The 24,828-nt window shown below is 40.4% G+C and overlaps 1 protein-coding gene across 3 annotated transcripts in view; it reads right to left on the bottom strand.

Annotated features, from left to right (window-relative positions):
* CUX1 (cut like homeobox 1) overlaps positions 1-24,828 on the bottom strand; it is a 267,930-nt gene that overhangs the window by 12,076 nt on the left and 231,026 nt on the right. For all 3 annotated transcript variants that reach the window (XM_069945827.1, XM_069945826.1, XM_069945828.1), the window contains exons 15-19: positions 7,769-7,905; positions 7,353-7,419; positions 5,951-6,057; positions 4,292-4,408; positions 2,201-2,284 (exon numbers count right to left, since the gene is read on the bottom strand). In XM_069945827.1, the coding sequence (XP_069801928.1) occupies positions 2,201-2,284; positions 4,292-4,408; positions 5,951-6,057; positions 7,353-7,419; positions 7,769-7,905 (512 nt within the window). The remainder of the gene's footprint in view (positions 1-2,200; positions 2,285-4,291; positions 4,409-5,950; positions 6,058-7,352; positions 7,420-7,768; positions 7,906-24,828) is intronic.

The raw sequence follows: 24,828 nt of genomic DNA, 5'->3' as shown, positions 1-24,828 counted from the left end.
CCCCTTTAATGTTTCATAGAGACCATTTTTTTTTATGAATTAATGGGATGTTAGCTAAAAGTCTACAATTTGTTTGTATATTGCGTAACCAGACCTGGGAGGGCTTCTCCAGGCCAGAGGACAAGGTAAGCAAAAAAGCAATATAAATATTACAGCTCACTCTTATCCTCTCATGATGGTGTGGCAAACCACAAGTAGATTTTTCCCTATTATGGCAGCGGTCATTTCAGCGTCTGACTTTGTGCCAGGGTTTAGAAGATTCATTGGTTGATTGAGAAAACTAGTGCAACAATCAATAGAAGACAATAAATGGTAAAGGAAAAGCTTTTATACTGCGAATGGAAAGACAAATGTCTTCTGTATACACAAATCTCGGAAACACATTTCATTAAAAATCTTTTTGGAAACATCCTGTGGTTATATGTTAGAAACACTGCAACCGCTAAGTAAATCTGTGCGCTTATTATTGTGGAAAAGATCTATAAAACTCTGCTTACTTTTCGGAGCTAGCTTTGTGCAAGCAAACATCAGATCACAACCATTAAAAATGAATAGTATTATCTTATGGTTTTAGGCTTAGTGATCACATACATCAGCAGTCATGTCCTGAGATAACCTCAACTATACGCTAAACTGCTACAATACATAAGCTAAAGAAGAACTGAGAGTAAAGTATAATGCCTATAATCACATGACAAAAATCCACCAAAACACTACATTACAATCACTTCTCATTTATTCACTATCTGGATGTGTCACCACCTCAACAGGTGTAATGAAGGTCAGAGGATACCCATTATTAATCAGAATGATAAAAATAGAAAACTAAGTCATACTCACCTTCTCCCAATGCTTCGGCTTCTGAGTTGTCTCAGTGAAAACTGCCTGCTCAGCCAATCAGTGGCCTCAGCAGCGTCCGGCCTCTGTTAGTGATTGGTTGACAGGCAGTTCCTGTGAAACAATTCAATCTATGAAGCAGGAAGAGGCAGTGAAGATGTGGAACTGGATGACATCCTACTGGCAGCTTAGGTTAGATTGAAGGAATGTAAGCGAGGCTTGTTTCTTATTTTTATTGCGCCCCCAGCCATATAAGCACAGACAGCTGTTATCCAGTGAAAATCTTTTTCTTTCAAATAAACTGGTTTTAGCAAGTTATGTAGATGTGTAATTTGCTTTTATTAAAAAATCTCCAGTCTTCCTATAATTATTGGCTACTACATGTCATGCAGAAAATTGTGTTTTATTTTCAGTCTGACACAGTGCTCTTTGCTGCCACCTCTGTCCGAGAAAGGAACTCTCCTGAGTAAGAGAGGCTTTGTATGGGAATCCCTAATAGAAAACTACTTCTGCTCTGGACAGTTCCTGTCTGGGCCACTACTGTGCATGAAGCTGCTGCTACTGAGCCAGTCATGGGTTCGGTCTGTCCCTCCAACCACATCACTAGGGATGGTCCGAACCTGGTTCGGACGGGGTTCGTACGAACCCGAACCCTCCACAATGATTACCGCTGTCTGCCCGCTCCATGCAGCGGGTGGATCCAGTGGGAGGAACGCCTGGAAAACTGGGATACAGCCATAGCCATAGACTGTATCCCAGTTTTCCAGGCGGTCCTCCCGCTGTATCCACCCGCTGCATGGAGCGGGCAGAACGGGAATCCGATGCCGAGCGTTCGGGTTCAGCCGAACCCGAACCTCGGTGGGTTCGGACCATCCCTACACATCACAGTCTCAAGTAGAAAGATCAACAAATGTGGATCTGGGACATAACTCCATGATCCGGTGATAAAAAAAATGGTAAGGAGTGCTGGTAGGTACTTGAACAAGTCCAATACTGGTTGCCCTACACTTAGACTAGACTCAGAGGGGACCTCATGGGTTCCTTTGATAACCTACAAGTGACCTTATAGGATATTTCTTGATGGCAGAACCATTTTAAATCGAGTATCTATGAGGATAAAGCAGAAACGCAGCAGGCACCCTGGCCATGCTTAAAGTGAATGTATTGCCTGGATTTTTCTTAAAGGGGTTGTTTAAGATTAGAAAAACAATACTGTTTTCTACCAAAAGCAGTGCCACACTTGCTGTCATGTTGTGTGTGTCTTGTAGTGCTCGCAGCCTGGGCCATAACCTCAGCCGCAAAGTTTTGTAAGATATATTGATGCGTGATAATAAAGAAGATACTTTCTGACCAAAAAACTTACCTTCCTGCTAAATGAGGAGAATGGATCAAGCCGTTCCTCATATTGGGAGGAGTAACGCAGCTCAGTGTCATCGCTCTTACTGCCCTGTTAGAGAAATATCGTAAAGTTTATCATATAGTTACATAAAAATGAAAATCAGGTTATGCTATGTCCACTCTCCTCAAACCCAACCTCCATCCAGCTAATGAGAATATTTTATTTACCAACATTTTTTACACTGCTAGAAAGAATTTTCTTTTGATCTCCAAATATACATTCTGCTACATGTTTGCTCTTAGCATTAATAGGTGACATGGAGTAGTATAGTAGAGTGCCCAAGACTCTGTTCTAAGGCACCCTTTGTTTTACACAGTTTCATCTAGAATGTTCTGTAGAGGTCACATAGAAAAGGATTAAAGCGCTACTGTCACACACTTTGATTAGTAGATGTCATTAGATATAGCAAGGAGAAGCACGCGGCTTGGCGCTTCGCTTCTTGGCTTGCTGCTTGATACGACTTAAAATGCCTGTTTCTGGCAATGAGTCGGATTAAACTGCGAGGTCAGCAGAGTGAAGCGCACAACTGCATGCGTCTACTGGCTATACCTAGTGATCAGTGACCCCAACCGATCAAAATTTTTGATATGTGTCTGACATGTCAAAAGTTTTTCTCCATGAGTCAGTACTTTCTTTGATGCATTATAACTAGGGATGGTCCGAACCGAGTCCGGTTCAAGTTCGTACGAACCCGAACTCTCGGTGATGATTCCCGCTGTCTGCCTGCTCCGTGCAGCGGGCGGACCGCCTGGAAAACTGGGATACAGCCATAGCCATAGGCTGTGTCCCATTTTTCCAGGCGGTCCTCCCGCTGTATCCACCCGCTCCACGGAGTGGGCAGACAGCGGGAATCTGATGCCGAGCGTTCGGGTTCATACGAACCCGAACCTTGGAGAGTTCGGACCATCCCTAATTATAACTAGTTCTTAATACACGATATGTAGTAATAATATTACCTTATTCAGTTTCTGACCTGGTGACTACATGGGTGCCCAGTATTTAGTGACAGCTGGATTATAATAAGACAATGAACTGTTTTGTTGCCGCCATCCGCTGACATGGCACTGTTATGGCATCTTCAGGTTCACATGTATAATGATACAGCATAACATGTATGGCTAGGTTCTCATTTCCACTGTGGCTCTATCACAGAGTACATTTGGGGCCACGAAGCAGAGCCAGATGCTTTATCCAATATTGGTACTAACAGCTCTAGCTGAATCCCTAGAGATTCCATTGACTTCAATGGGATCTGCCGGGTTTCTGTCTGGTGTCCTTTTATTCTGCAGGATCTGAATGGACAAAAAAAATAAATAAATCACTGCTTTCAGGATTTTTTCTTGTCCACTCACATCCTGCAAAATAAATGTAACTTACATTAAGAGAGCTCCATTGCAAGTGTAAGCCTAGCCTAATGGAAGTACAGCACACAAAGAGGTGGGTAGAGCTTATAAAAGGGAATGTTTAAACGAAAAAAAAATATATATTCCAGAATAGGCATTAAACAAATCCTTTTGTATTCTATATTGTAAGGATCTTTTAAATGATTCTAAACTAGTCTAAAACTGGACACATTAGGGGAGATTTATTAAACATGGTGTAAAGTTAGACTGGCTCAGATTCCACCTTTCCTTTTCCAAAGAATCTGTAAAGAATGAAAGGTGGAATCTGATTGGTTGCTAGGGGCGACTGAGCCAGTCTAACTTTACACCATGTTTGAATGTTTGATAAATCTCCCCCATTGTATTGTGTGACTATTTTCACCTTTAGTCCTGACATCTATTAAGGAAAATAAAGGAAGATAAGAAAGCTATTGGGTCATACGCCAAACACTAAAATGTTTAAAAGGCTCAGGCATTACTAGGGTAGAGTATAACATTCAGAAACAACAGGTTACATAGACGGGATTATGTGGCTCTTTGGATTTACGGTAATGACAGAGCATTTGGTCTTAATAGATAGCTCAGATAGCGAACAGAGACAGATGAACGAGTAACTATACTGTAATGTCATGTAAAAGGTTCTTGTTCTGAGATTACTCAGAAATAAACTCACTTTGCCTGCGTAACTTTGCAGGAATTTAATCTTTTCATAGAGTTTTATGTTGTCAGCTCTCAGGTTATCCAGCTCACTTTGAAGCGCCCTCATGGTGTGATGCATCATCCGATTTTCCTACATTGGAAAGAGACAAAACAAAACAGTAAGAATGGACACAGCGGATATACTGTAATTCCTGCAATCTGGAATGTGACATTTTCAGCATCTGATCTGAGTACAAAATGTCTATCATGATTGCGGGTGGAAAGTATTCTCACATGGGGCTAGATGCCGAAATAAATGAAAGATTAGAATTAGGGGGAAAGCACTGATTCTCTTCAAGGAGATCCAGCTACAGGTAGGGAATGTTCCCTGGGAAAGCTATGAAAAGAAACTAAGCTGTCTCTCTGGTGCCACCTATTGATGACTGCCTTGTAAGACAGCCAAGACACTGTAACACTGCTAAGTCCTTCACTAGTCCGGCAGATAAAACCATGGAACATTTGTGGTCCTCTATTTTTTTATATAAAAAAGGCAAAAGAATTTGGATTGAAATAGTTAATATTCTTCTGCCAAATCTTCCTCTTCCCATAGAGCAAGGGAGATGTGTTCTCTGGGAACGGGCTGTCCCTTGATAAAAAAGAGAAAGTAACAGGCCTTATTTACATGTTCTGTAAATTTATCCGCAATTGCAGACAAATTTAGGGCACAAAGATTTCTATCATCTTCCCTTTTTTTCAGACACACAAAAATACGACTGCACTACCGGCAATTTCCACATCACGAACGACGATTGCGGACATAATATACGGTCCTGAAAAATTACTGAACATGCGAATTAGGCCTAATACATCATTTTTTTTCCCTATGAAGAGAGCAGGAAATACTGAAAAATGGACAGACATAAAATATTTATTATAAGAAGCAGGTACTGCACACAAGGGATTGCAATTAAGGCAGCTCTATTCACATAAGTGGTAAAGCAGAAAAATATGATTATTTTATCCTTCTCTCTTTCTAGTTTACAATATGTGTTAGAACAGGAATAGGGGGGGGGGAGAAGGTGTGTTGCTAATATTACAGTGTTTTTATTGCTGGTTTAACTTCCGTTCACTATGAAGGCATTTTCCTACCTCTATGTGATAATCTGGAATGTTAACCCTGCAGGTTTTAGGTTTGTAGATCATTGGAGATATATTATGGGATATGGGAATACGGGTCTTATAGAAGGAAAGAAATGTTACAACATGTACACTACAAGACTGCTCACACTCCACACAAAGGACAACCCTTTCTTCTTGGGGAAGATTGGACCAGACCACTGATGGAGGTGGGGGCCAGAAGAGATTCTAGAATTATCCAGATTATTGTACACCCTTAGGCTATGTTCACACAGTGTAAGAGACCAGTCGTTCCGTGACCCGGACAGTCTCTGAAAAGATCATCCTGGCCGGTACTGCAGTACAGGCAAGGCAACATATATTTTCGTTAAAAATATGGCCGTTGTTGCAAATTGCAACAATGGCCATACTTTTACGAAAATATACGTTGTGTGAACATGGCCTTATTGTCCATCCTAGGCAAAGGAAATTAGCTTCTGGGAGAATATCTACGTCCTTTGATCATGAGCACAGCACATTGTTCTGTCTACAGAATACGATGCAGAAGGTGACTTACAGCTTCCAGTTCTTGATTTCTAGCTCTGAAACGCTCCCTTTGACTGGATATGATCGACAGAAGAGAGTCCATCTGTCCTTCAGGGATTGGATTATTTGCAGAGTAACCTGGAATTATACAGTAATAGAGCTATAATATATGAGTCAAAGAATCAATGATGTGATTTCCGAATTAGGGTATGTTCCCATCTCGTTTTTTGTCCTCACGTCGGCCACGCTTTTGAGTCCTGCACAAAAGCCGTGTACGTCCCGCAAATGAGCAGAACACAGTCACAGAATGACTCCGTCCTGCTCATTTAAGTCAATGTGGCCGTCATGTGGCCGTTGGCCGCATGCCGGGCTGCCTGTCAGCATTCTTTTTGCACTGATTCCTGACGTGTAGCCCGACGTGAGGACGAAATACGAGATGTGAACATACCCTAATAGTTACAAGTCCACCTAGACTTGGGTTATTTTCTCTCACTCTGACCATAAGGAAGCAAGCATTATTACTACTACAGGCAGGGCACAGCATGCTAAAGAGAGAACTCTCTAACTCCATGGATGTAGACTCATACTCCATTGCAAACTATAAAGAATGTATACTTCCTCCTTTCCCCCTCAGTACTGTGCCACCAGCTCCCTGTCTGTGCCTGTCTCCAGTTCCTCCTGGCTTCCTGGTATGTCACGACCTGGGGGAAAGTACCTCTTCAGCCAATCAGTGACTGCGGTGTTGTCATGCCCCAGTTACTAACTTACTGAGTGGGCATTCCTGAGCCTGGGTCATGATGTGGAGGGAGCTGGAGCTGTTGGAGACTGGCAGGGATTCAGGAGCAGAAAGGCAGTGCTGAGGGGGCACGGGGACAGGTAAGTATACATTGTTAATTATGTTCCTGCAGGAAACATACAATACATACTTTCATTTAAAAAAACACAAGTTAATCTTCCTTTTCACCATGTAATGTGTAAAAAATACTAAGGTTGTTTTATATAAGGTGAAACGAATCACAGTCAGTTGGTATTGTGGACGTTTGCCACGATTACTGACAACAACCAAACTTAAATTTAACTAACTTCTTTCATTATGAAACCAAATGATGTATCCTATTATTTTGTGAGCTACTTACCATTACATCAAACTAGGTAACCAAAACTAGGTATAAAAATCCCTCAAGCCCATGAAAAGTATTGTCTGTTAAGTGTGTGGCCTTACACACCAGGCAGTAGTTTCTATTATAATAAATCCACTGAAAGTGTCATGGCTTTCAAGGTAAAAAGAAGATACGACAAGTATATGACCATAGATAATGAACAGATATGTTGTATAGAAACATTTTAAAGCCAGTGCCTATGTAAGAACCATCTGTGAACTGTGGTGATTCTTCGCTATAGCATATTCCATAAAACAGATAAATGGTTCTTACCATAGAAAACGGCTGTGGCCTCTTTAATAGGGTCAGGGATCTTCTCCATGCTGGGCAATGCAGCTCCCTGTTAGTTATAAAGTAATGTTAATTTAAGCAGATCACTTATTATTATTTTTTTTTTTTATCCAAACAAGTTTTTATTGTGGAAAGTATAAGAAACAGGATGACTATTTTATAGCCAGAACACAAACAATGTTTTAAATATGAGGAGCAGCTAAAAGGGGGATGAGGGTTTCCAATGATATTCTGTAGAAGACATTATATACAGTATAGTGTATGGCATTATAATTTGTATTGCTGTGTCTATTCATTCCATTATAGCCATATCTGTGTCAATGCTTGTGCCGTGTTAGGTATATGGTTGCGGTTGTGTAAGTCACCAAAATGGAGCTTTTTGTAAATATAAGCGATACCTCAGCATCTGGTCGCTGGACAGACGACATAGACTGGATGGTGCTCAGGTCATGCTCTAGTTTGGAGATCAAGTCTTTCTGCTCAGCCACTGTAGAAACGGCTTCTGTGAACTGGATCTGTAACTCTGCACAGCGAGCTGGAAAATGGTACATAAAATACATTTCAGCTCATAGGAGTCCCATGGGAGCCAGACACACACTGATACATCACTAGCTGTACATACATCAATAATCAGCTTAGATATATAGAGAATAGTTGTTTATCGATGGGACTGGACTCACCATTGTCACTCTGAACACATAGGGGTTTCCCCACATCACAGACAGTCATAAACTTCCCTGAAGATCAAATATATACCGCACATTTTCTGTACAAAATATTGAACATAAGTCTTCTCTTGCCAAGACTGGGGGTGGCCCAGCAATTTTTGCTTTTGCAGTTTATGTATATATAAATGTTAATAAATTTGGGTAAATTTTTTAAGCATCACCCCCCGGAATGTGCCCAAATTGCCCAAGAACACTTCCAATAGGCCGACTTTTGATTGAATCTGGCATAAACCCTGCTCCTTTGTGGAGCATCAGGATTATTGAAGTATAGATATGCCACAATGGGAGTTGCCTTATTGAGTTTAATACAAAAAAAAAAAGTTGACAAATAGTATGTGTAACAATTCGACACAATATCAATGTTCTACTAATAGCCTAGAACTGTAATTTTGTTTGCACTGTGGCTCGGTTGTTGGAGACTAATGACAGGTGACAGATTTTGATCTTTTGTTCCTATAATAACTTACAGGGGTATTCCTATCTCCAATAATATAGTTAGTTGGGGAGGACTCGTCACGTTTTATATTTTTACAAATACATTATTGTATGTACATGTCTTGTATTAGCAAAAATATTTAACTTGACAAGTCTTACAAGATTTACTATGTTCGTTGAGATGAGAATACCCCTTTACATCTGAGACTACATCTTCAAGATCAGAGCCCTTAAGGCCATTATGGCCAATAATCACATGGCTTATTAGCTCCTGTTAAAATACACAATGTCGGCTGATTCGTGTCCTTCAACATGTTGAAATAAATTATAATGATAGCGATGGTCTGCTGTCTATCACTCCGTGTAATAGGAGCGGCAGCAGCAGACCACCACTATCTCCTATGGGACGATCTGAAGACAATGAGATGTTTCAGCAAGCATAACACACAGAGGACCACTAGATGTCAGCATGTTCTAAAGAATGAAAACATTTTTTCTTTTGCCAAATAGGAGCGACACCATCACTATGGCTTGTTCATGTAAAGAAGCCTAACACTATGTTAATAGGGCAAACTGAAGAAATAGTAAAGTTAAAGTTTAATAAGGGGGGGGGGGGGGGTTGGCAGTGACCAGACCATTATACTCAACATAAAATATTCAGAATAGGGACATCATATTCGGGGAGCCATTACAGAATATACTGTACATTACATTAGTTAACATGTTGAGTGTTCTTCCCTGCACATCTTTCCACAGACTACAGATTACCCCTGGTGTTCATTTGGGTCCTGGCACACTGTATACTTTCTGGTCTAAATACTGTATGCACTTGCAACAGGCTCTGCCATTGTTTGGTCTGTATTTGTGGAATGGCCTCACCAATAAGGTTTAATAGAGCTGAAAATCTGGACGACATATATTTGTCATACAGATGCACTGCAGATTTTATTTATTTTTTAGGACAACATACTATGGTGGTGTGCAAGAGGCCTTAGAAAGTTACTTGGTGGCGCATCTGTAAAAGTGTAGACATCAATGTGATGACTAGTATATTATATAACGTATACTCATTTCTGTTACCAATGTGCAGTGTGGTGCATGGCCTGCAGGGGCTTTATAGCAAGCAGAACAATCTAAGATAAAGACTCAAGTCCAATGGGTTCAGTCCAGTCAAATAAACATTTTTTATCTATGCTTTTACCAAGAATTATTCACCTGTTTTCTTAATATATATCCTTGTACTGTTCAAAACAAATTTGACAAACAGACATGATACACATGGTCTTGGATAGATACTGCCTGGAGGTTCTTGATCTTATTTTAATATGTCTATGAGATAGATTTACCAGCGTCTCCTATGCTTTGTGTGCTGGGATATCTTGACAAATTATGCTAAATTGTTATATCTATCTCCAAATAACCTTGCTCAGTCCTGGATCAGCCTGGACCTAGTGGTCCTGCAGCATTTTATTAATGAAGTTAATTGGATTATGGGCCTTGAGAAAGGAGCACATATCAGGTGGCATACGCTGAGGACATTGGAGGCTGTTTGAGTTACGTGGTTAGCTGGTTCTGTTCTGGCACCTGCTCATTTTATGAGGGATAGAATTTTCACCTCTCTATCATTGTGCCTCTGTTTGAGCCCACTAGTACTTTATATAATATGGAAAACTGTGTTCTTTATTAGTTTTGGCTTTGAACTCTTTAAAGGGGTTCCCCGGCAAAAAATGTCTTTCAATTCAACAGTATGCTGCATGTCCTGCTGGAAATGGTATATTCTTTCAGGTCTGACACAGACACCACTTCCTGCAGGACATACACCAGCTGATTAGTACTGGAAGACTTTTTTTTTTTTTAAAGATTTTTTAAATAAAGTACATTACATTTCTATATACATTTCTGACACCAGTTGATTTCAAAGGAAAACATTTTTACTGGAGTATCCCTTTAAGACCATTAACTGTATGTAGGGTTGTTCAGAGGATGGATATTTTACTTCTTTTGACCGCGCCACTGTACTTTATTTGAGTTACTTGGTTAGTTATCCATTGATCTTTGCTTATTTTATACACCTTGCTTAGAGTTTGTTGGGATGAAGCTTCTAGCAGTTTCTGGTGACCTCCCTGTGTTTTCATGTGCATATAAAAGTTTTTAAGTGCTTAATAAATAAATAATAAAAACGAATTACATATTTCTTATTTTTTAAATGGAAAAACAGTGGGTTTTTTTTTACACCTTTAGCATTATTTTATTTTTGTTTTACAAAATCATAAAAAAATATATGAGTTTTCATTATTGTCCACTAGATGTCAGCATTGCAGCTTATATCATAGAACAAGAAACCATTTGTTTTCTAGGCTAATTATACTAACTTATTTACTCTTTATTAGTAGTAAGCTATCAGGGCTGGGGCAAAACACAACCAAACATGCAGCTGCCCAGAGCTCAATGCCAGGAGATCTCCATAGAAGGGAGCATCAGAAGCAAGTGGACAAACACATACACACCACTATCAAAGCTGAACGTGATTGAAAAGCTTGTAAATCGAGCTGAATTGTTTATGGAGAATCCAGCTCCACGGCCTTCCAGATATTTTCTCCAGTGCCACGATTTGGTGTTACATTAATTCATTTCAGCTATCATGAGGCACACAAAGCCTGCTGAACAGTCAATACAGAAAATGCAGGAAGAGAAGGTACACCTAAATATGGCTACCAGCATAAGTAATGAATAGCCATGCACTAAAAAATCCTTTTCTCACGGTTATAGTTTTATTATAGTGCTTGAAAAGGACCATATTGTAATCCGTATTCTTCTTCTTCCGCTTCTTCCAGCCATTCTTCTGCAATTAATACAGCCCGAACCGCTTTGTGCACAGATTCCATTCAAACTGCGTTTCGAAGCCCTCGGCGGAGACAGGTGTGCTATCTCTTTTTGGTTTCGATCGGATTTGTCGTTTTTAAGAAATTTACATTTAAAGACCCTTCATTTCCCATAGAAAATAATGGCCAGACTAACCGCTAACAGCCAATTACAGCACATATGCAAATAGCTGAAATATAGCAGCCAATAGAAATTCTAAGGTCTTGTCAGTTACTGCCTCACAAGATCCACACAGTTACATGTCCACTATTGGCCAATAGAGGATGTAGAAGATGGAAGGTCCTTAACGATTTTGTCTCACTGACATGAGTAAGATTGTCATGGTAACCGAGCAATGATCTTTACCAATATAAGTAGCAGAGTTCAGTCAGTAGAGTAGCAGAGCTGAGCCAGCCATGTAGCAGGGACAGTACCCAAGCCGCTCTTAAAGGGACGGTACCTATGCTGCTCTTAAAGGGACAGTACCCAAGTGGCTCTGAAAGGGTCAGTACTTAAGCTGGTTTTCAAAGGATGGTACCCAAGTCTCTTTTAAAGGGACAGTACTTAAGCTGGTATTAAAGGGACAGTATATAGGTCACTCAAAGTGTTGGCACCAAAGTCAGTCCTTAAGGGACTGTACCAAAGTTGCTCTTAAAGGGAGGGTACTAAGGGTTAAAGTTTCTCTTAAAGGGAAGTCACTGGTAAGGGGGCACTCTTTTCAAGCACTATGTATTTCCCTGGAAATTCAAATCTAGTTTTTCATTATTGTCTAAAAATACAACAAACATATTTGGTTCAAAATAGAAATGTAGAAAAAATAAGTTAGTTCAAAAGAAAAAAAAAAAAGTCTACATACAAGTAAAACAATAGTTTCCAGATATTAAGGAGACAGGTATGATGCTATTTTACCCCTAGTGGCGATATAGTTGTTAGAAATGATTGCTTGTAGCCTGAGCTCTTTTGTCTTCTCCATTTCCCTCTATATGTAGGGATAGACTTATTCTGATAAACTCAGCAGTTTAATGAAAAAAAGGACTTATAAATCCAAAGCAGTGGAACATTACTTGTGGAAATTTAATAGCTAAAGTTCACCCACATCCTTACATGTTAATTTAAAGTCTGCTGAAAAGTCTTCGGGGCTTATCTGTTGTATACTCCGGTATTAATTGGAAAGGTTCCTCATCAAGAGTCGGAAATCTTTGGAAGAATCTTACAGAATGGAAACACTGAGTCATGAAACATTTTCTGTGCTGGGCAGCCTCAGTTTTCTAACACTGTTCTTGTTCTAGCTGACTCTCTCACTTGTGTCAGCCCCTATAAAGGTTGAGTTCTTATTATAAATTACCTGAAGATCACATAAAAACTGTCATTTTGCCAAACTTGCTGTACAGGGAGCAGAACCCCTTCTGATATTAGACATTTCAGGGTTTCTAATACGCTTTATGGGGTTGACTAAAATAACCAAAACGTCCACTTTCCCTGAAGTAATGCATATAGTTTTTAATATGTTTCATTTCCCTCTTCATTAAAAAAAAAAAAAAACTCTTGCTCCCTGGGCATAGCCATAGATTTACCCTGAATAATTAATCCCTCTTTAATAGGGGTATTCTGAATTAAATTAATTCAAGGTGTGAGATAGCAGGGGGTCCAACTCCTGCCCCATTCCACCTGTAATCACATGTGAACTCTTGTTTTAAATGAGCAGCAGGTCGGCATGTGTGCTGCTACTCCATTCAATGTCTATTGAAATGATGGAGATGGCCAAGTACAGCACCTGGCTACCTTTGGGATATCCTATAGAAAATTTATGGAGCTGTGGTGTGAATGCTGACCCGCTGCTCCATTCAAAACAAAGGAGTAGGTGCTGCTGGAAGTTGTTTGGTCAGACCCTTTAGCAATTTCAAACTTATGCCCTAGACCAAGGATGGGGAACCTTCATCTAAAGCATGGGTCTACAAACTGCGGCCCTCCAGCTGTTGCGAAACCACAGCTCCCATCATGCCTGGACAGCTAAAGCTTTGGGTGTCCAGGCATGATGGGAAATTTAGTTTTGCAACAGCTGGAGGGCCGCAGTTGGGAGACCCATGATCAAAAGCTTTGGCTGTCCAGGCATGATGGGAATTGTAGTTTTGCAACAGTTGGATGGTGGAAGGTTCCCCATCCCTACCCTACACCAATTCCAGCTGGGATGACTTGAATGGGCAAGAACGCTGTAGCTGCAACAAGTAAATAACCTTTAAACCAGGAGAAAGTCCAGCAAGTGATCCAGTATAAAAATACATCATTTCAATGATTTCCTCATAAAAAATGGAAGTCAGTATACAAAAAGTTATAAACGCAAACACCATATCCATCTAGATGACAGTCCGTCTTTATAAAAATCCCTTTCTAGCCAGCTATGCCTTTTGGCTTTTAAAGCTTTTTGTGTGTTGACCCCTATTTTTTTTAATGAAGCGTCAATTTGTACTTCGGATCATTCGCTGGACTTTATTCCTTTGGGAGTTTGTCTTCACATTATGCTCAGTAGTCGGTGCTCATTTTGGTTACTATTCTTAGCAAAAAATGAAAGTGGACCCAAACAGAGAACACATTTGCATTACACATTCTCTCTGTGTTGGTCCTGGATTTATCTGAAAGTAATGGTTAAAATGAGCTTTAAATAAGGATCAAATACTGACCCAAATTAGCAAGCATCTGACCCAGCCAGTCTATTCTTTACATGGGCAGCCAGGGGTAGCTTTCCACTGGAGATAATGGCTGCTAGGAGGGTAAGAACATGTCACCTAGCTACCTTCTCAATTATATGGCTCCTCAAACCATTGTCTATTGTCCTGAACAACAAAAATCTATGTGCAATGTTCTAGTTTCTTCTTGGATATATTAGTTACAGGAATAGTAAAATAAGTCTATGCCACATGGGACAGACAGATGTGAAGTTCATGTCAAGTCTTGGTAGTCTCCAGAATGTCCTGTCTTATGTAGACCTTCAGCCTACTCACTTGATTGGATCAGGGATTTCTACAATGTAAGATGTCCTTTTGGTCTTCCTTTTCCACTCTTATCTTTTACTATTGGAAGCGAAACTCAGGTCTTTTCATTGTATATTCAATATAAAACCACTGAGTTTAAGCTTCCAGTGAGGATACATCTGCTAGTTCTCTTTTCTGTTCTTCATAGGGCCCTATTCCACCGGACGATTATCGTTTGCATAATCGTTAACGATTAACGATCTCAAACGACCGCTATTGCGAAAGACCTAAAAACGTTCACTCATTTTCATGGAACGATAATCGTTACTTATGATCGTAATTGCGATTGTTTTTCTTCGCTATTTATTCGCTATTGCGTTCGTATCTATTGCGAACGACCGAACAATGTCTTATTCAATGCGAACGATTTGCGAACGAGCAACGATAAAAATAGGTCCAGGTCTTATAAAGCGATCAACGATTTCTTGTTCGGTCGTTAATTGTTAACTGCATTTCAACCGAATGATTATCGTTCAGATTATTGTTAAATCATTCTAATCTAAACGATAATCGTCCGGTGGAATAGGGCCCATACTCCCAACAGCAGTACATTCCTACCTCTTTAGTGCCCATCTCCTTAGTGCTTTCACTTCTTGTTTCTACACAGCATTCTAGTGGATTTGAGGCAATTTACATTTCTAATCATAGAGAAAGTTTGTTTTTTTTTGGGGGGGGGGAGGGGATATCTCCAGTTTTTACAAACAACAACATCAGAGTGACAATGCTCAGTATTTAACATAGAAACCCCTCCCAAAGCTGTACCCTTTCCCAAGATGGCATCCGCGGGGCATAGACCAAGTGTGCGCATGTGCGGAATTCCGTTGCTGATGGAATCTGATGACGCGATCTGGACCTCCCGGTGGACACTGCGCTCACTCCACGCATGCGTGGTTCAGAATTTACCAAACATAGACGCCATGAACCTCCTGTGGAGTGAACAGCTGATTGCTAATTGATGGGGTGAGTGATGGCCTTCTCCACTACCCGAATATGGATTGGATCATACTATGGACCTATTATGTTTACTTTATGGACTTGTTTGCATAGATCGAGAGGATCGGTTACCCACATGACACTTTGTTCACGCTGTATATACATGAATTGAAGTTCCATATGGTCTAGATATATCACTTTACATTGTTGTATATATTGTTTACATATGATAATGAAGATGATGTCACTAATGATGGGATGTGCAATGGGAGGGGTTTCTATGTTAAATACTGAGCATTGTCACTCTGATGTTGTTGCTTGAAAAAGATCTCAAGGAGATTGAAACGTTGCTTATTAATGGGTGAATAAATATCACTTTTTTTCACTTATACCGGAGTGCCGCCTCATTCGACTACTTGGAAATTTGGAAGCCTGGGTCTGGCTACCTGAGTTCGTGCACCCACCTGACCCTCAGAGCCTACACAGTGCCATCTAGCAACCTTTTGTTTATCCAGTTTTTACAAGATATCACAGCATGGAAGTTGCATTAAGGACACTAGGTTCCGATATCAATCCATTGGCACTTTAGGATAAAATATAAACCCTGTGCATGTTACTGTAGCCATTTCTTATGGTAAGTTAAATTTTGGTGATGGAATTTGCAAAACAGAAAGCTGACAAGCAATATTAGGTAAGAGGATATTAAAAGGAACCAATCACTACTATAATGTAGCTAATGCTGTCATCAGCTCCTAATATAGGTGTTATTGTGTTCTCTTACCATACTTGGTGGACCATCCTCCTAGGGGGGATACAGGAGAAAATGTTTTATTCCAGCGTGCGCTGCAGAAAGAGAGGCAGGAACTAGTAGGGCTCTCTGCCTGTCAGCAAGCTCTGTAGGGATGGTTGACAGAGAAACTTTGTAATAGGCCTATTTGCTTGTCAATTATCCCTACTTAGCGCACTGACAGGCAGAAAGCCCTGACTAGTTACCGTCCGTCTCTATCCAAATGACTGGTTCCTGCCTCTCTCCCTGCAGCGCATGCCAAAGTAAAACATTTTCTCCTATATACCCTAACAGAGGAGTATGGTACCATGTATTGTAAAAGAACACTTTAGCAGCTCTATTAGGATTGGCTTATTAACTTAGATTAAGAGCTTTGCAAAAAGAGCTCACAGTTTTTCAAAATTGTAACTTGGTTTAAGAGCATTGCTTTGGTCTAAAAGCTACCTGTACTGGGTGGGAGCGGGAGTGGGGGAGGGGCATGGTCTGCACAGGGTGGTCTACAGCTCTGTACTCTGACCCAGGAAGTCTACCTTCCAAATCATGGCAGATCTGTCAGCCCTTGTGTTTTCCATCCTCTCCATTCCTGCTATAATGTGCCTGCACTCACACTCAGCTATACACACTGCTGCTGTAATGTGCCTGCACTCACACTCGGCTTTACACACTGCTGCTACAATGTGCCTGCACTTACACTCAGCCATTCAAACTGCTGTATATAAAGTTTCTGTCCTCCTGCACAGCTCTGTGATCCTCACTTTCTGGTCCATGCTGAACATTCCCCCCCCCCCGGCCTTACCCATTGATGTCATGTGACCACACAGACCTCTGACAGCAGCCCTGCTTCTCTATTCTAGCCTGTTGTACTACACTACTGCATTATGGGGATCTGCATCCCCATTCTGTATCTACAAACTGCTGCTGTTTTTTCAGGTTTATGCACTTACTATACATTTTACTCCACATGCTACATGCTATACTGTACAGTAACTTATAATATCACATATTCAGCTGTTTTTCATTGTTTATTTTATCTGTTCTACATATTATTCAGAATAAAAAATTATTATTCTCGGGGTGGGGAACCAACTGTCTGCATATCAGTGATTTCTAATAGGAAAATTTGCTTTGGTTTAAAGTGACTGTACCACCAGGCCCAGGCTGAAGCACTGGAGGTGCACCGACCCACCCCCAGTGGGAAGAAACCCCAGCCCCTCCATGAGGTGACTCCATTAGAATCAATGGAACCCTATTATAGAGGGGCTAGGGTCTCCTCCCACTATGGGTGGGTCGGCCCCCCTCCAGTGCTTCAGCCTGGGCCTGGTGGTACAGTCACTTTAATTGTAAACCACACCTGATTTGGAGAAAAGAAAGGGGGAAAAGCGGCCATGTTTTTGTAGTGCTGGATAACCCCTTTAAAGTGACTGTACCACCAGGCCCAGACTGAAGCACTGGAGGCGGCTGACCCACCCTTAGTGGGAGGAGACCCTAGCCCCTCTATGATAGGGTTCCATTGATTCTAATGGAGTCATGTCATAGAGGGGCTGGGGGTTCTTCCCACTAAGGGTGGGTCGGCCCTCCTCCAGTGCTTCAGTCTGGGCCTGGTGGTACAGTCACTTAAGATTGGATTTGGATTACAAGCACGGTCCCGGAATGAATTATGCTCGTAATCCAAGGCACCACTGAATATGTTGGGAAAATGCATGCTGATGTTTACTGTGGTGTGCCAGTTTAATGGATCCCATTCACTCCATTTTATGCACGTATAAGTTCATTTTGCAGAAAGTAACTGTGCAGTATGCTGTGCTTCTGAGTACTGCCAAAAATACAGAGGTAGGAAATGAACTTAAGATAGGCCCTTTAAACTCAATGCATCCACTGGCAGTAAGCTGTGGTATACATAAGCACATCTTTTTGAACAGAAAAAAAGAGGCGGAGCTGCGCAGGCGCTAATTAACCCTGCTGGGGCTTCCTGGAAAGCAGTGCCCATTAATTAGTCTTAAGGTGGACAATACACCTTCCATAGCTGCCCATTGCCCATTCGACACAGACAAATTCCTGTGTTCTCTATTAGCAGCGCACTTATTAGTTTCAATGGGACAGCAGCTGAGCAGACAGATGATACTGGTAGATGTAGGGGTTGGGGTATGATATAAAAAAAAACAAAAAAAAAACACTGCTCGATCCCTTTGTTTCTGGAGAGAGAAGCCGAAGTCAGATCAGTCTGGCTGCAGCTTGTCCCTTCTGGCCCCATAGAGAACACAGGAATGCTTAGCCCCGACAAACATTACTGTGTATGAAAAGGACTGGACCAGACGGGAAGGATAACCGATAGATGATTGATTGTTTAGCCATCAGTTATTGAAGATACAGTATACAGCCATCTATCTATTGGTTTCACCTTTCACTGTATTTCTGTACAGATTATTTTATAGCAGCCTCCTCTTATCACCACAGATGGAACATGAAGTCTCAACTTAGTTTTAGACCCAGTGCTGAGAATTACAACTACAAGACTCCAGGATTATCGCAATTTAAAAAAATATATATATGTTTAACATAAAGAATTAATTTAAAACAATAGGTCATGTTCTGATGGCCCCTAAATACACCTTACGGCCTCCTCTTGCATTAAAACTATAAAAGAGCCTATACTTAACCCCCTCGCTGTACCAGCTGCACACTCATTCTGGTAGCTTTCAAGTTTTCAATGATGTCCTGCTCCCCTAACAACTGACCACACCGCTGCCAGAACAGGAGCACAGCTGGGACCAGAAGGTCTAAAAGGAGGAGCAAGGGGGTAAGTATAGGCCAATTATGTACCGTTCCCTGATCAGTCTATCACAGAGCTGAGTGTAGAAGCGTGATGTCATCAGAAGCTGCAGGAACGGTTCAGCCAGGACTGGAAGATGTGGGATCAAAAGAGGAGGCAGTGAACCTCTTTTATAACAAGAATGGGAGTAAGTCAGGCGAGGGGTACAGTTAAGAAGTCAGGGGGTGTGAAAGGCATGTATACTTAATATACCTCCTCCCCCTAACTGTATAATCACACCCATCACCTCATATTGACTCCCGTTTAATAAAACTCAGTTCACGTATCTTCAGAATGGGAGGACACATCAGAATCTGTAAGGGTCCATTTACACAGAAAGATTATCTGACATATCTGCCAAAGCCAGGAATGGAGTTGAGAAGAGGAGCAATTTCAGGCTTTCCTTTATGACCTGATTTCTGTTTATAGTCTGTTTCTGGCTTTGGCTTCAAATCTTTGGCAGATAATCTGTCACATAATCTTTCTGTGTAAATAGACCCATAGAAGATGTGTTATCGCCACACCCAAGTTAGTTTTTTAAAGTCTAATTTCGTGGGGGGGTTGGCCACAGGTCCTCTTTAAAGTGTACTAAGCTGAAACTTTTCCCTGCTATTCAAACCCTTGCTATGCCATGACGACAAATCAGAAGATTTTTTTTTGTAATGACAATGCCCATTTATGACAATGCCCATTCATATTAGTCCAGATTTACTAATGTAAAAATTACAGTTTCTTGTTGTGTTTTTAGCATTTCAAGCATGTTCGTACATGTCCTAATGGGTTTTTCATGGTTGTCTGTTGCACCTCCCTAGACAATTCAGGCATGGCCTCAGTATTTTCTGCATTCCTAATACATTTCCCCTACAGATTCTGGTGCATTGTGTTTGCATTGGTCTGTTTTCACATTAATAACATGATTGTTGCAGTCTGGTGTAAAATGGCACAAACTGGTGCAAGTAGGTGCAGGAAGTTGCACACAGAAAACCAGTCAAATACACTACCAGCTATTAAACACGGAATATATCCAGCAGGATAAAAAAAAACTAAAACCCTAGTGCAGCGCAGTCTTTAAAACGAGAGATTCTTCGTAAATCTGGGCCAATGTGTGTTTTGTTAAAGCAATTTAGTTTAAAAACTTTCTTTAGGTGGCCATAATGGGGTCAGCAGGTTGTAAAGGGTTTCGATGCACATGGTGCCGTTTTCTACTAAACTGACTACTCTTCTGGCCCTGTAGGTCTCTACTTGTGGAGAGGCTATTCTAATATTCTATCCAGGTATAGATATATTTTACAATGTCATTTGGCATATGTGCTGGTTGTCTTCAGTAGATGATCCAGTCAAGATTTTTTCTAACGAAGAGGAAGATTACAGGATAATATATCCAGTGCATTATATCAACAGCAAACAGATTTGTCGCAATATTGCAAGAGACTGGGGTCGTATACAAGAGTTATACTTGGCTGTAACACTGCACCCATAAAATTCTATGGGACTTGTACTCAGTCATGCCTCCAAATTCATATGAAGGTACTGTACAAAAAATGTATTTCTTTTGGATCTGTTCCACTGGATAATGTATTAAAGGGGAAGTCCAGCCCTGACAAAAATCTGACAGGTGTCAGGGGAGGAAATAATAAAGTATTGCTTTCCTCTCCCTGTGCTCGCAATGAGCAGCATGACCGTTCCTGGGACCTAGATGCCGAAAGGCATTTCCCCCCAAGTGATGACATCACGACTTGGGGGAAAGTGCTGGTCCCTACTGATTGCTGGGTCATGGCGTCAGCTCTGCCGGAGATCCTGGAGCGGCGATCAAGCATAGTTTTTTTTTTGTTCCCCCTGATATTAGAAAATGTTTTCTACTGGCACTTGCAGTGCAACACATGGAGTGGCTATTACTCTATGGAATCAAACTCTAGAGACTCCCTGTGCTGCCCTACATGTTCATGGAAAGGGCAGACTTTGCTATGATTTCTTACTGACTACATCCTGTCATTCTCCTTTTAGCACTGGAACAACTATTCTCTGGTCAAGGTTATAATGAAATTGTTTCCTTGTAATGTCAGAGAGTGAGATAGATGAGGTGATCTTTCATAGCTTAGATTAAAACACTAGTACTGAATATATATTCTTTGTCAAACACAAATGGCATCAGATAAGTCAGAAACCATATAGGTTGTCATAAATTAGGTGTCTACTGTTATTTAACAAAACAAGAAATCCTATAGTAGCCACTTAAAGGGGTACTCTGGGCAGAAGAGCTTTTGTCGCTAAACAGGCTTGAAACATCACATCTCAAGCTGCGTCACAGGTGAGGTGAGGACCACCGGTTATCACTCTGTGTAATAGGCCCCTAACATCTTTGTCACCTCCTGAGCAGGTCTCTTCAGTGAGGCTTATATAATTTTGCAGCAATGCATCAGTATATAAATGAATAACACCACAGCATAAGACACTACCTTCACGGGAATACACTATATAATGAATACAGATGGAATAATAACTGTAATAACAGATGTTCTGCATTGGAAGTATTCATCCTGTAACACTCTGGGGCCTCATACCCACCATGGCTTGCTTTAGCTATGCATGTACTCTTGTTGTGGAAATAAGACAGGTCAATGCAATCTACATGTCGCAAAACATGTAGTGCGGGCGGCCAATGGCCAATGGTGCGGGCGGCCAATAGCAACCAATAAGAGTCTACGTTTATTTGCAAGTGAAATGTAGACAAAGGCCCAGCTCTTTTTGACTGCTTTTGGTGTTGTTTTTTTGTTGTTGCAAAGTTTTCATTTTAAATGACTCTACATACATAATCTTCAATGAAATTCAATCCAGTTATTCATACATATAACATAAACCAAAATGTAACAGTTCAAAATAAATACATTGCATGAACATTCCCACTCAGTTGTAAATGTTTGCTGTTTTGACCACATAAAAGAATGACAGACCACCATTGACTGTGTTTGTATAAAAGATATTTACTTCAATTATCACACCTAGGGTGCTAGTGAATAATAATAATAATAATAATACATTGTGTGAGATTCATACAGTGATATTGCTTCTCCATATCATATAGGGACCGTTGTACAGTGCTGAGAACAAACATTATTATGGCTACCCAAACAAAGACAGAACAATGCCTGCTGACGGGACCTCTATTCCCACTGTCGCCAGCCATAAAGAACTTGTACTATATGTTTGAACAAATACCAATAAAGAAAAAGCTACAAAAAAAGGAGTCACAGCAACACAACATGGGCTTCTCAAAGCTACGTGTACAAAAATTACACTTTTTTGGTCAGTTGGGTCTCTCGTGAGGATTTTTGTTTTTGTTTTTTAGTTTTTTTTTACCTTTTTTTAATTTTTAAACTTGTGATTGTGAATAACAAACAAGCTCTAAAAACATCTAAGACTTAATGCGGTACAGAAAAAAAATATATAAAAAATAAAATAAAAATAAAATAATAGAATACTGCTAAAAATGTCAGACACCACAATACACCGGGGGAACTGAGCTTATTTAAATGTTCTCAAGAAATAAGGATAAAAAAAGACAAGTACATCACTTCTGAGTTCATCTTGTGCTGTGTTAGTAGTCAGGGCATTTTTTCAGCTGCACCCATCTTCATGGCAAGTAGTTATTGCACAAATATAAAGAGTTAGTTTTAGAGTAACACAAACAGGGATATGAAGAAATGTGTTATTTTTCCTCCTTTGTTACAGGTGAATCTTGCCTTTGGATATAAGCCCATACGTCTATCCAAATACAACTGCATTTGTAGTAGACTCATTGCAGAAATTAGGAAATGAAAAGAATAAAAAAAAAATTATATAAAAGGTACTGCAGGCTGTATTGTCATGAGGCTATAACCAATGTTTAGTGTGACAATATGAAAATATATAGTGGCAATGTTATTTTTTTATTATAATTTAAGTTTCTGTAAAAAAAACATTAGAGCTCATTGTGGAAGCAGAATCTGAAATTACTGAGGCCTAGGTGACATACAGTATACGTGGTCACCGACACAGTAGAGGCAGGCAATTTTTGGACATAACCATTATTCTTGAGAATACAGCCTATGAATTTTATAGGGGCAGTCATATCACTAGGGGAACATATCAGTGATGGCAGCAGGCGATTGCTCCTCTGTAAGTTTGCTAGCTACTAGTAACTCATAGGCTCCATTCCTGTGAATATTGGTTGTAGGCCTACAATGGCTGCGTCCACCAGTAGTTACTGACAGAAGCATTTGTAAAGACTCAGGTCAGGCCACAAAAAGCTTTATCTACAGTGATGGTCAAGTCAATCTCAGTAGATACTTTCTGTAACAATGTAGCAGGGTTAACATCTTACAAAACAGCAATTAAATAGTAATGGAATTTAGAAATTAAAAAAGTTACAATATTCCGAGCATTTGGAAGTCCAGAAACAAAGTGCTATGTACCAATTGATACGCCTTAGTAGAGCAGAAGTTATCTGTCGTCTCGTGTACAGAACCGGTCTCTAATTCCTAGAATAATACAGGCAGTATATCCTAGTTTCTTGCATTACAGCCAGTCCTGAATCTGCTGAAACTAAATAGTACAAGGAAATCCAACAGCTTTAACCACAATATGTGTTATCAGGCTCTTAGAGGCATAAGGCAAGAAAAAAAAATGGAAGTTTCTTGAAATCAGGCAGGTTACCGGGCCTATCACACTTAAATCACACAGAAGGTTTAAAGATAGACGATGGCCAAAAATCAATCCGATGATCGGTTTTACCACAAACTGGTGGGACTCTCAAAATAACGGCACCATTTTTCAGATAAATCACTGTCTACCTGCAAGACTGTACTGATGTGCATGTTGGTATGTTTTATGGCTGATATGTATGTCTCTACTCCCAAAAGATTAAGAACCCTACAAGTGATAAATAACAATGCAAACAAAAGTTTTATTGTAGCAACTGACTAAGTGGTTCTATTTTAATTGTATCGACCAACATGTGCGTTATTTTTATTTCAGCACCCCATGTGTTAAGGCACACTATGATTTTTATTGGTACAGTACGTGGCACTCACTGAGAACACAATGGTGCCGTTTGGAGTGTTTTATAGGGATATACATCAATGACAGTAATAAGGGGGATAAATATCTTGTTCTGTCTATAACAGTACCAAGGTTCAGATTATTAAAGGGGTATTATGATTTGGTTTCCTGCAAAGTATTTTCTTTGTATAATGTAAACCTTAACACATTTCCTATATACTTTCTTTATTCACCCTTCCCAAGACATCTCAGTAGGGACCTACATTGTTCACTTCCAGGTCATGTATTGGGCACGTGTGCATGGCTTATCAAAGTACAGTGATCCGTGCAGCTCTGTGATCATCACATGACAAGAATAGAAGTAAGAACAATGAAGGCTCCTACTGAATGACAGCAAACAGAGATCATGGAAACTGCGAGGAACGCATACAGTTGAAAGTATAGAGGAAAACTGTATAACTTTTCAATATACTACGATTGGCCAAGTTGCTGAAACCGCTATATACCTTGAATAAGAATTGATAGGTGAGTTGTAGGTAGGTCAGCACTCCCGGATCATGAAGATAAGATTAAAACATAACTTTTAATTTACAAAAATTCGTTAAAACCAACGCGTTTCGGGCTGGCGGGCTTAATCATGGACCATGAATAAGCGCGGCACCGCGAAATGCGTTGGTTTTAATGAATTTTTTCAAATTAAAAGTTATGTTTTAATCTTATCTTCATGATCGAGGAGTGCTGACCTACCTACAACTCACCTATCAGTTCCTCTAGAATCCAGCTTCTAGCACACGCCAGGACTCGTGCACCCCACCCATCTCCTTCACAAGCCTGGAGC

Source organism: Dendropsophus ebraccatus, chromosome 11 (assembly GCF_027789765.1).
Source record: "Dendropsophus ebraccatus isolate aDenEbr1 chromosome 11, aDenEbr1.pat, whole genome shotgun sequence".
Lineage (NCBI taxonomy): Eukaryota > Metazoa > Chordata > Amphibia > Anura > Hylidae > Dendropsophus > Dendropsophus ebraccatus.
This window is presented reverse-complemented; position numbering and strand designations above follow the sequence as displayed.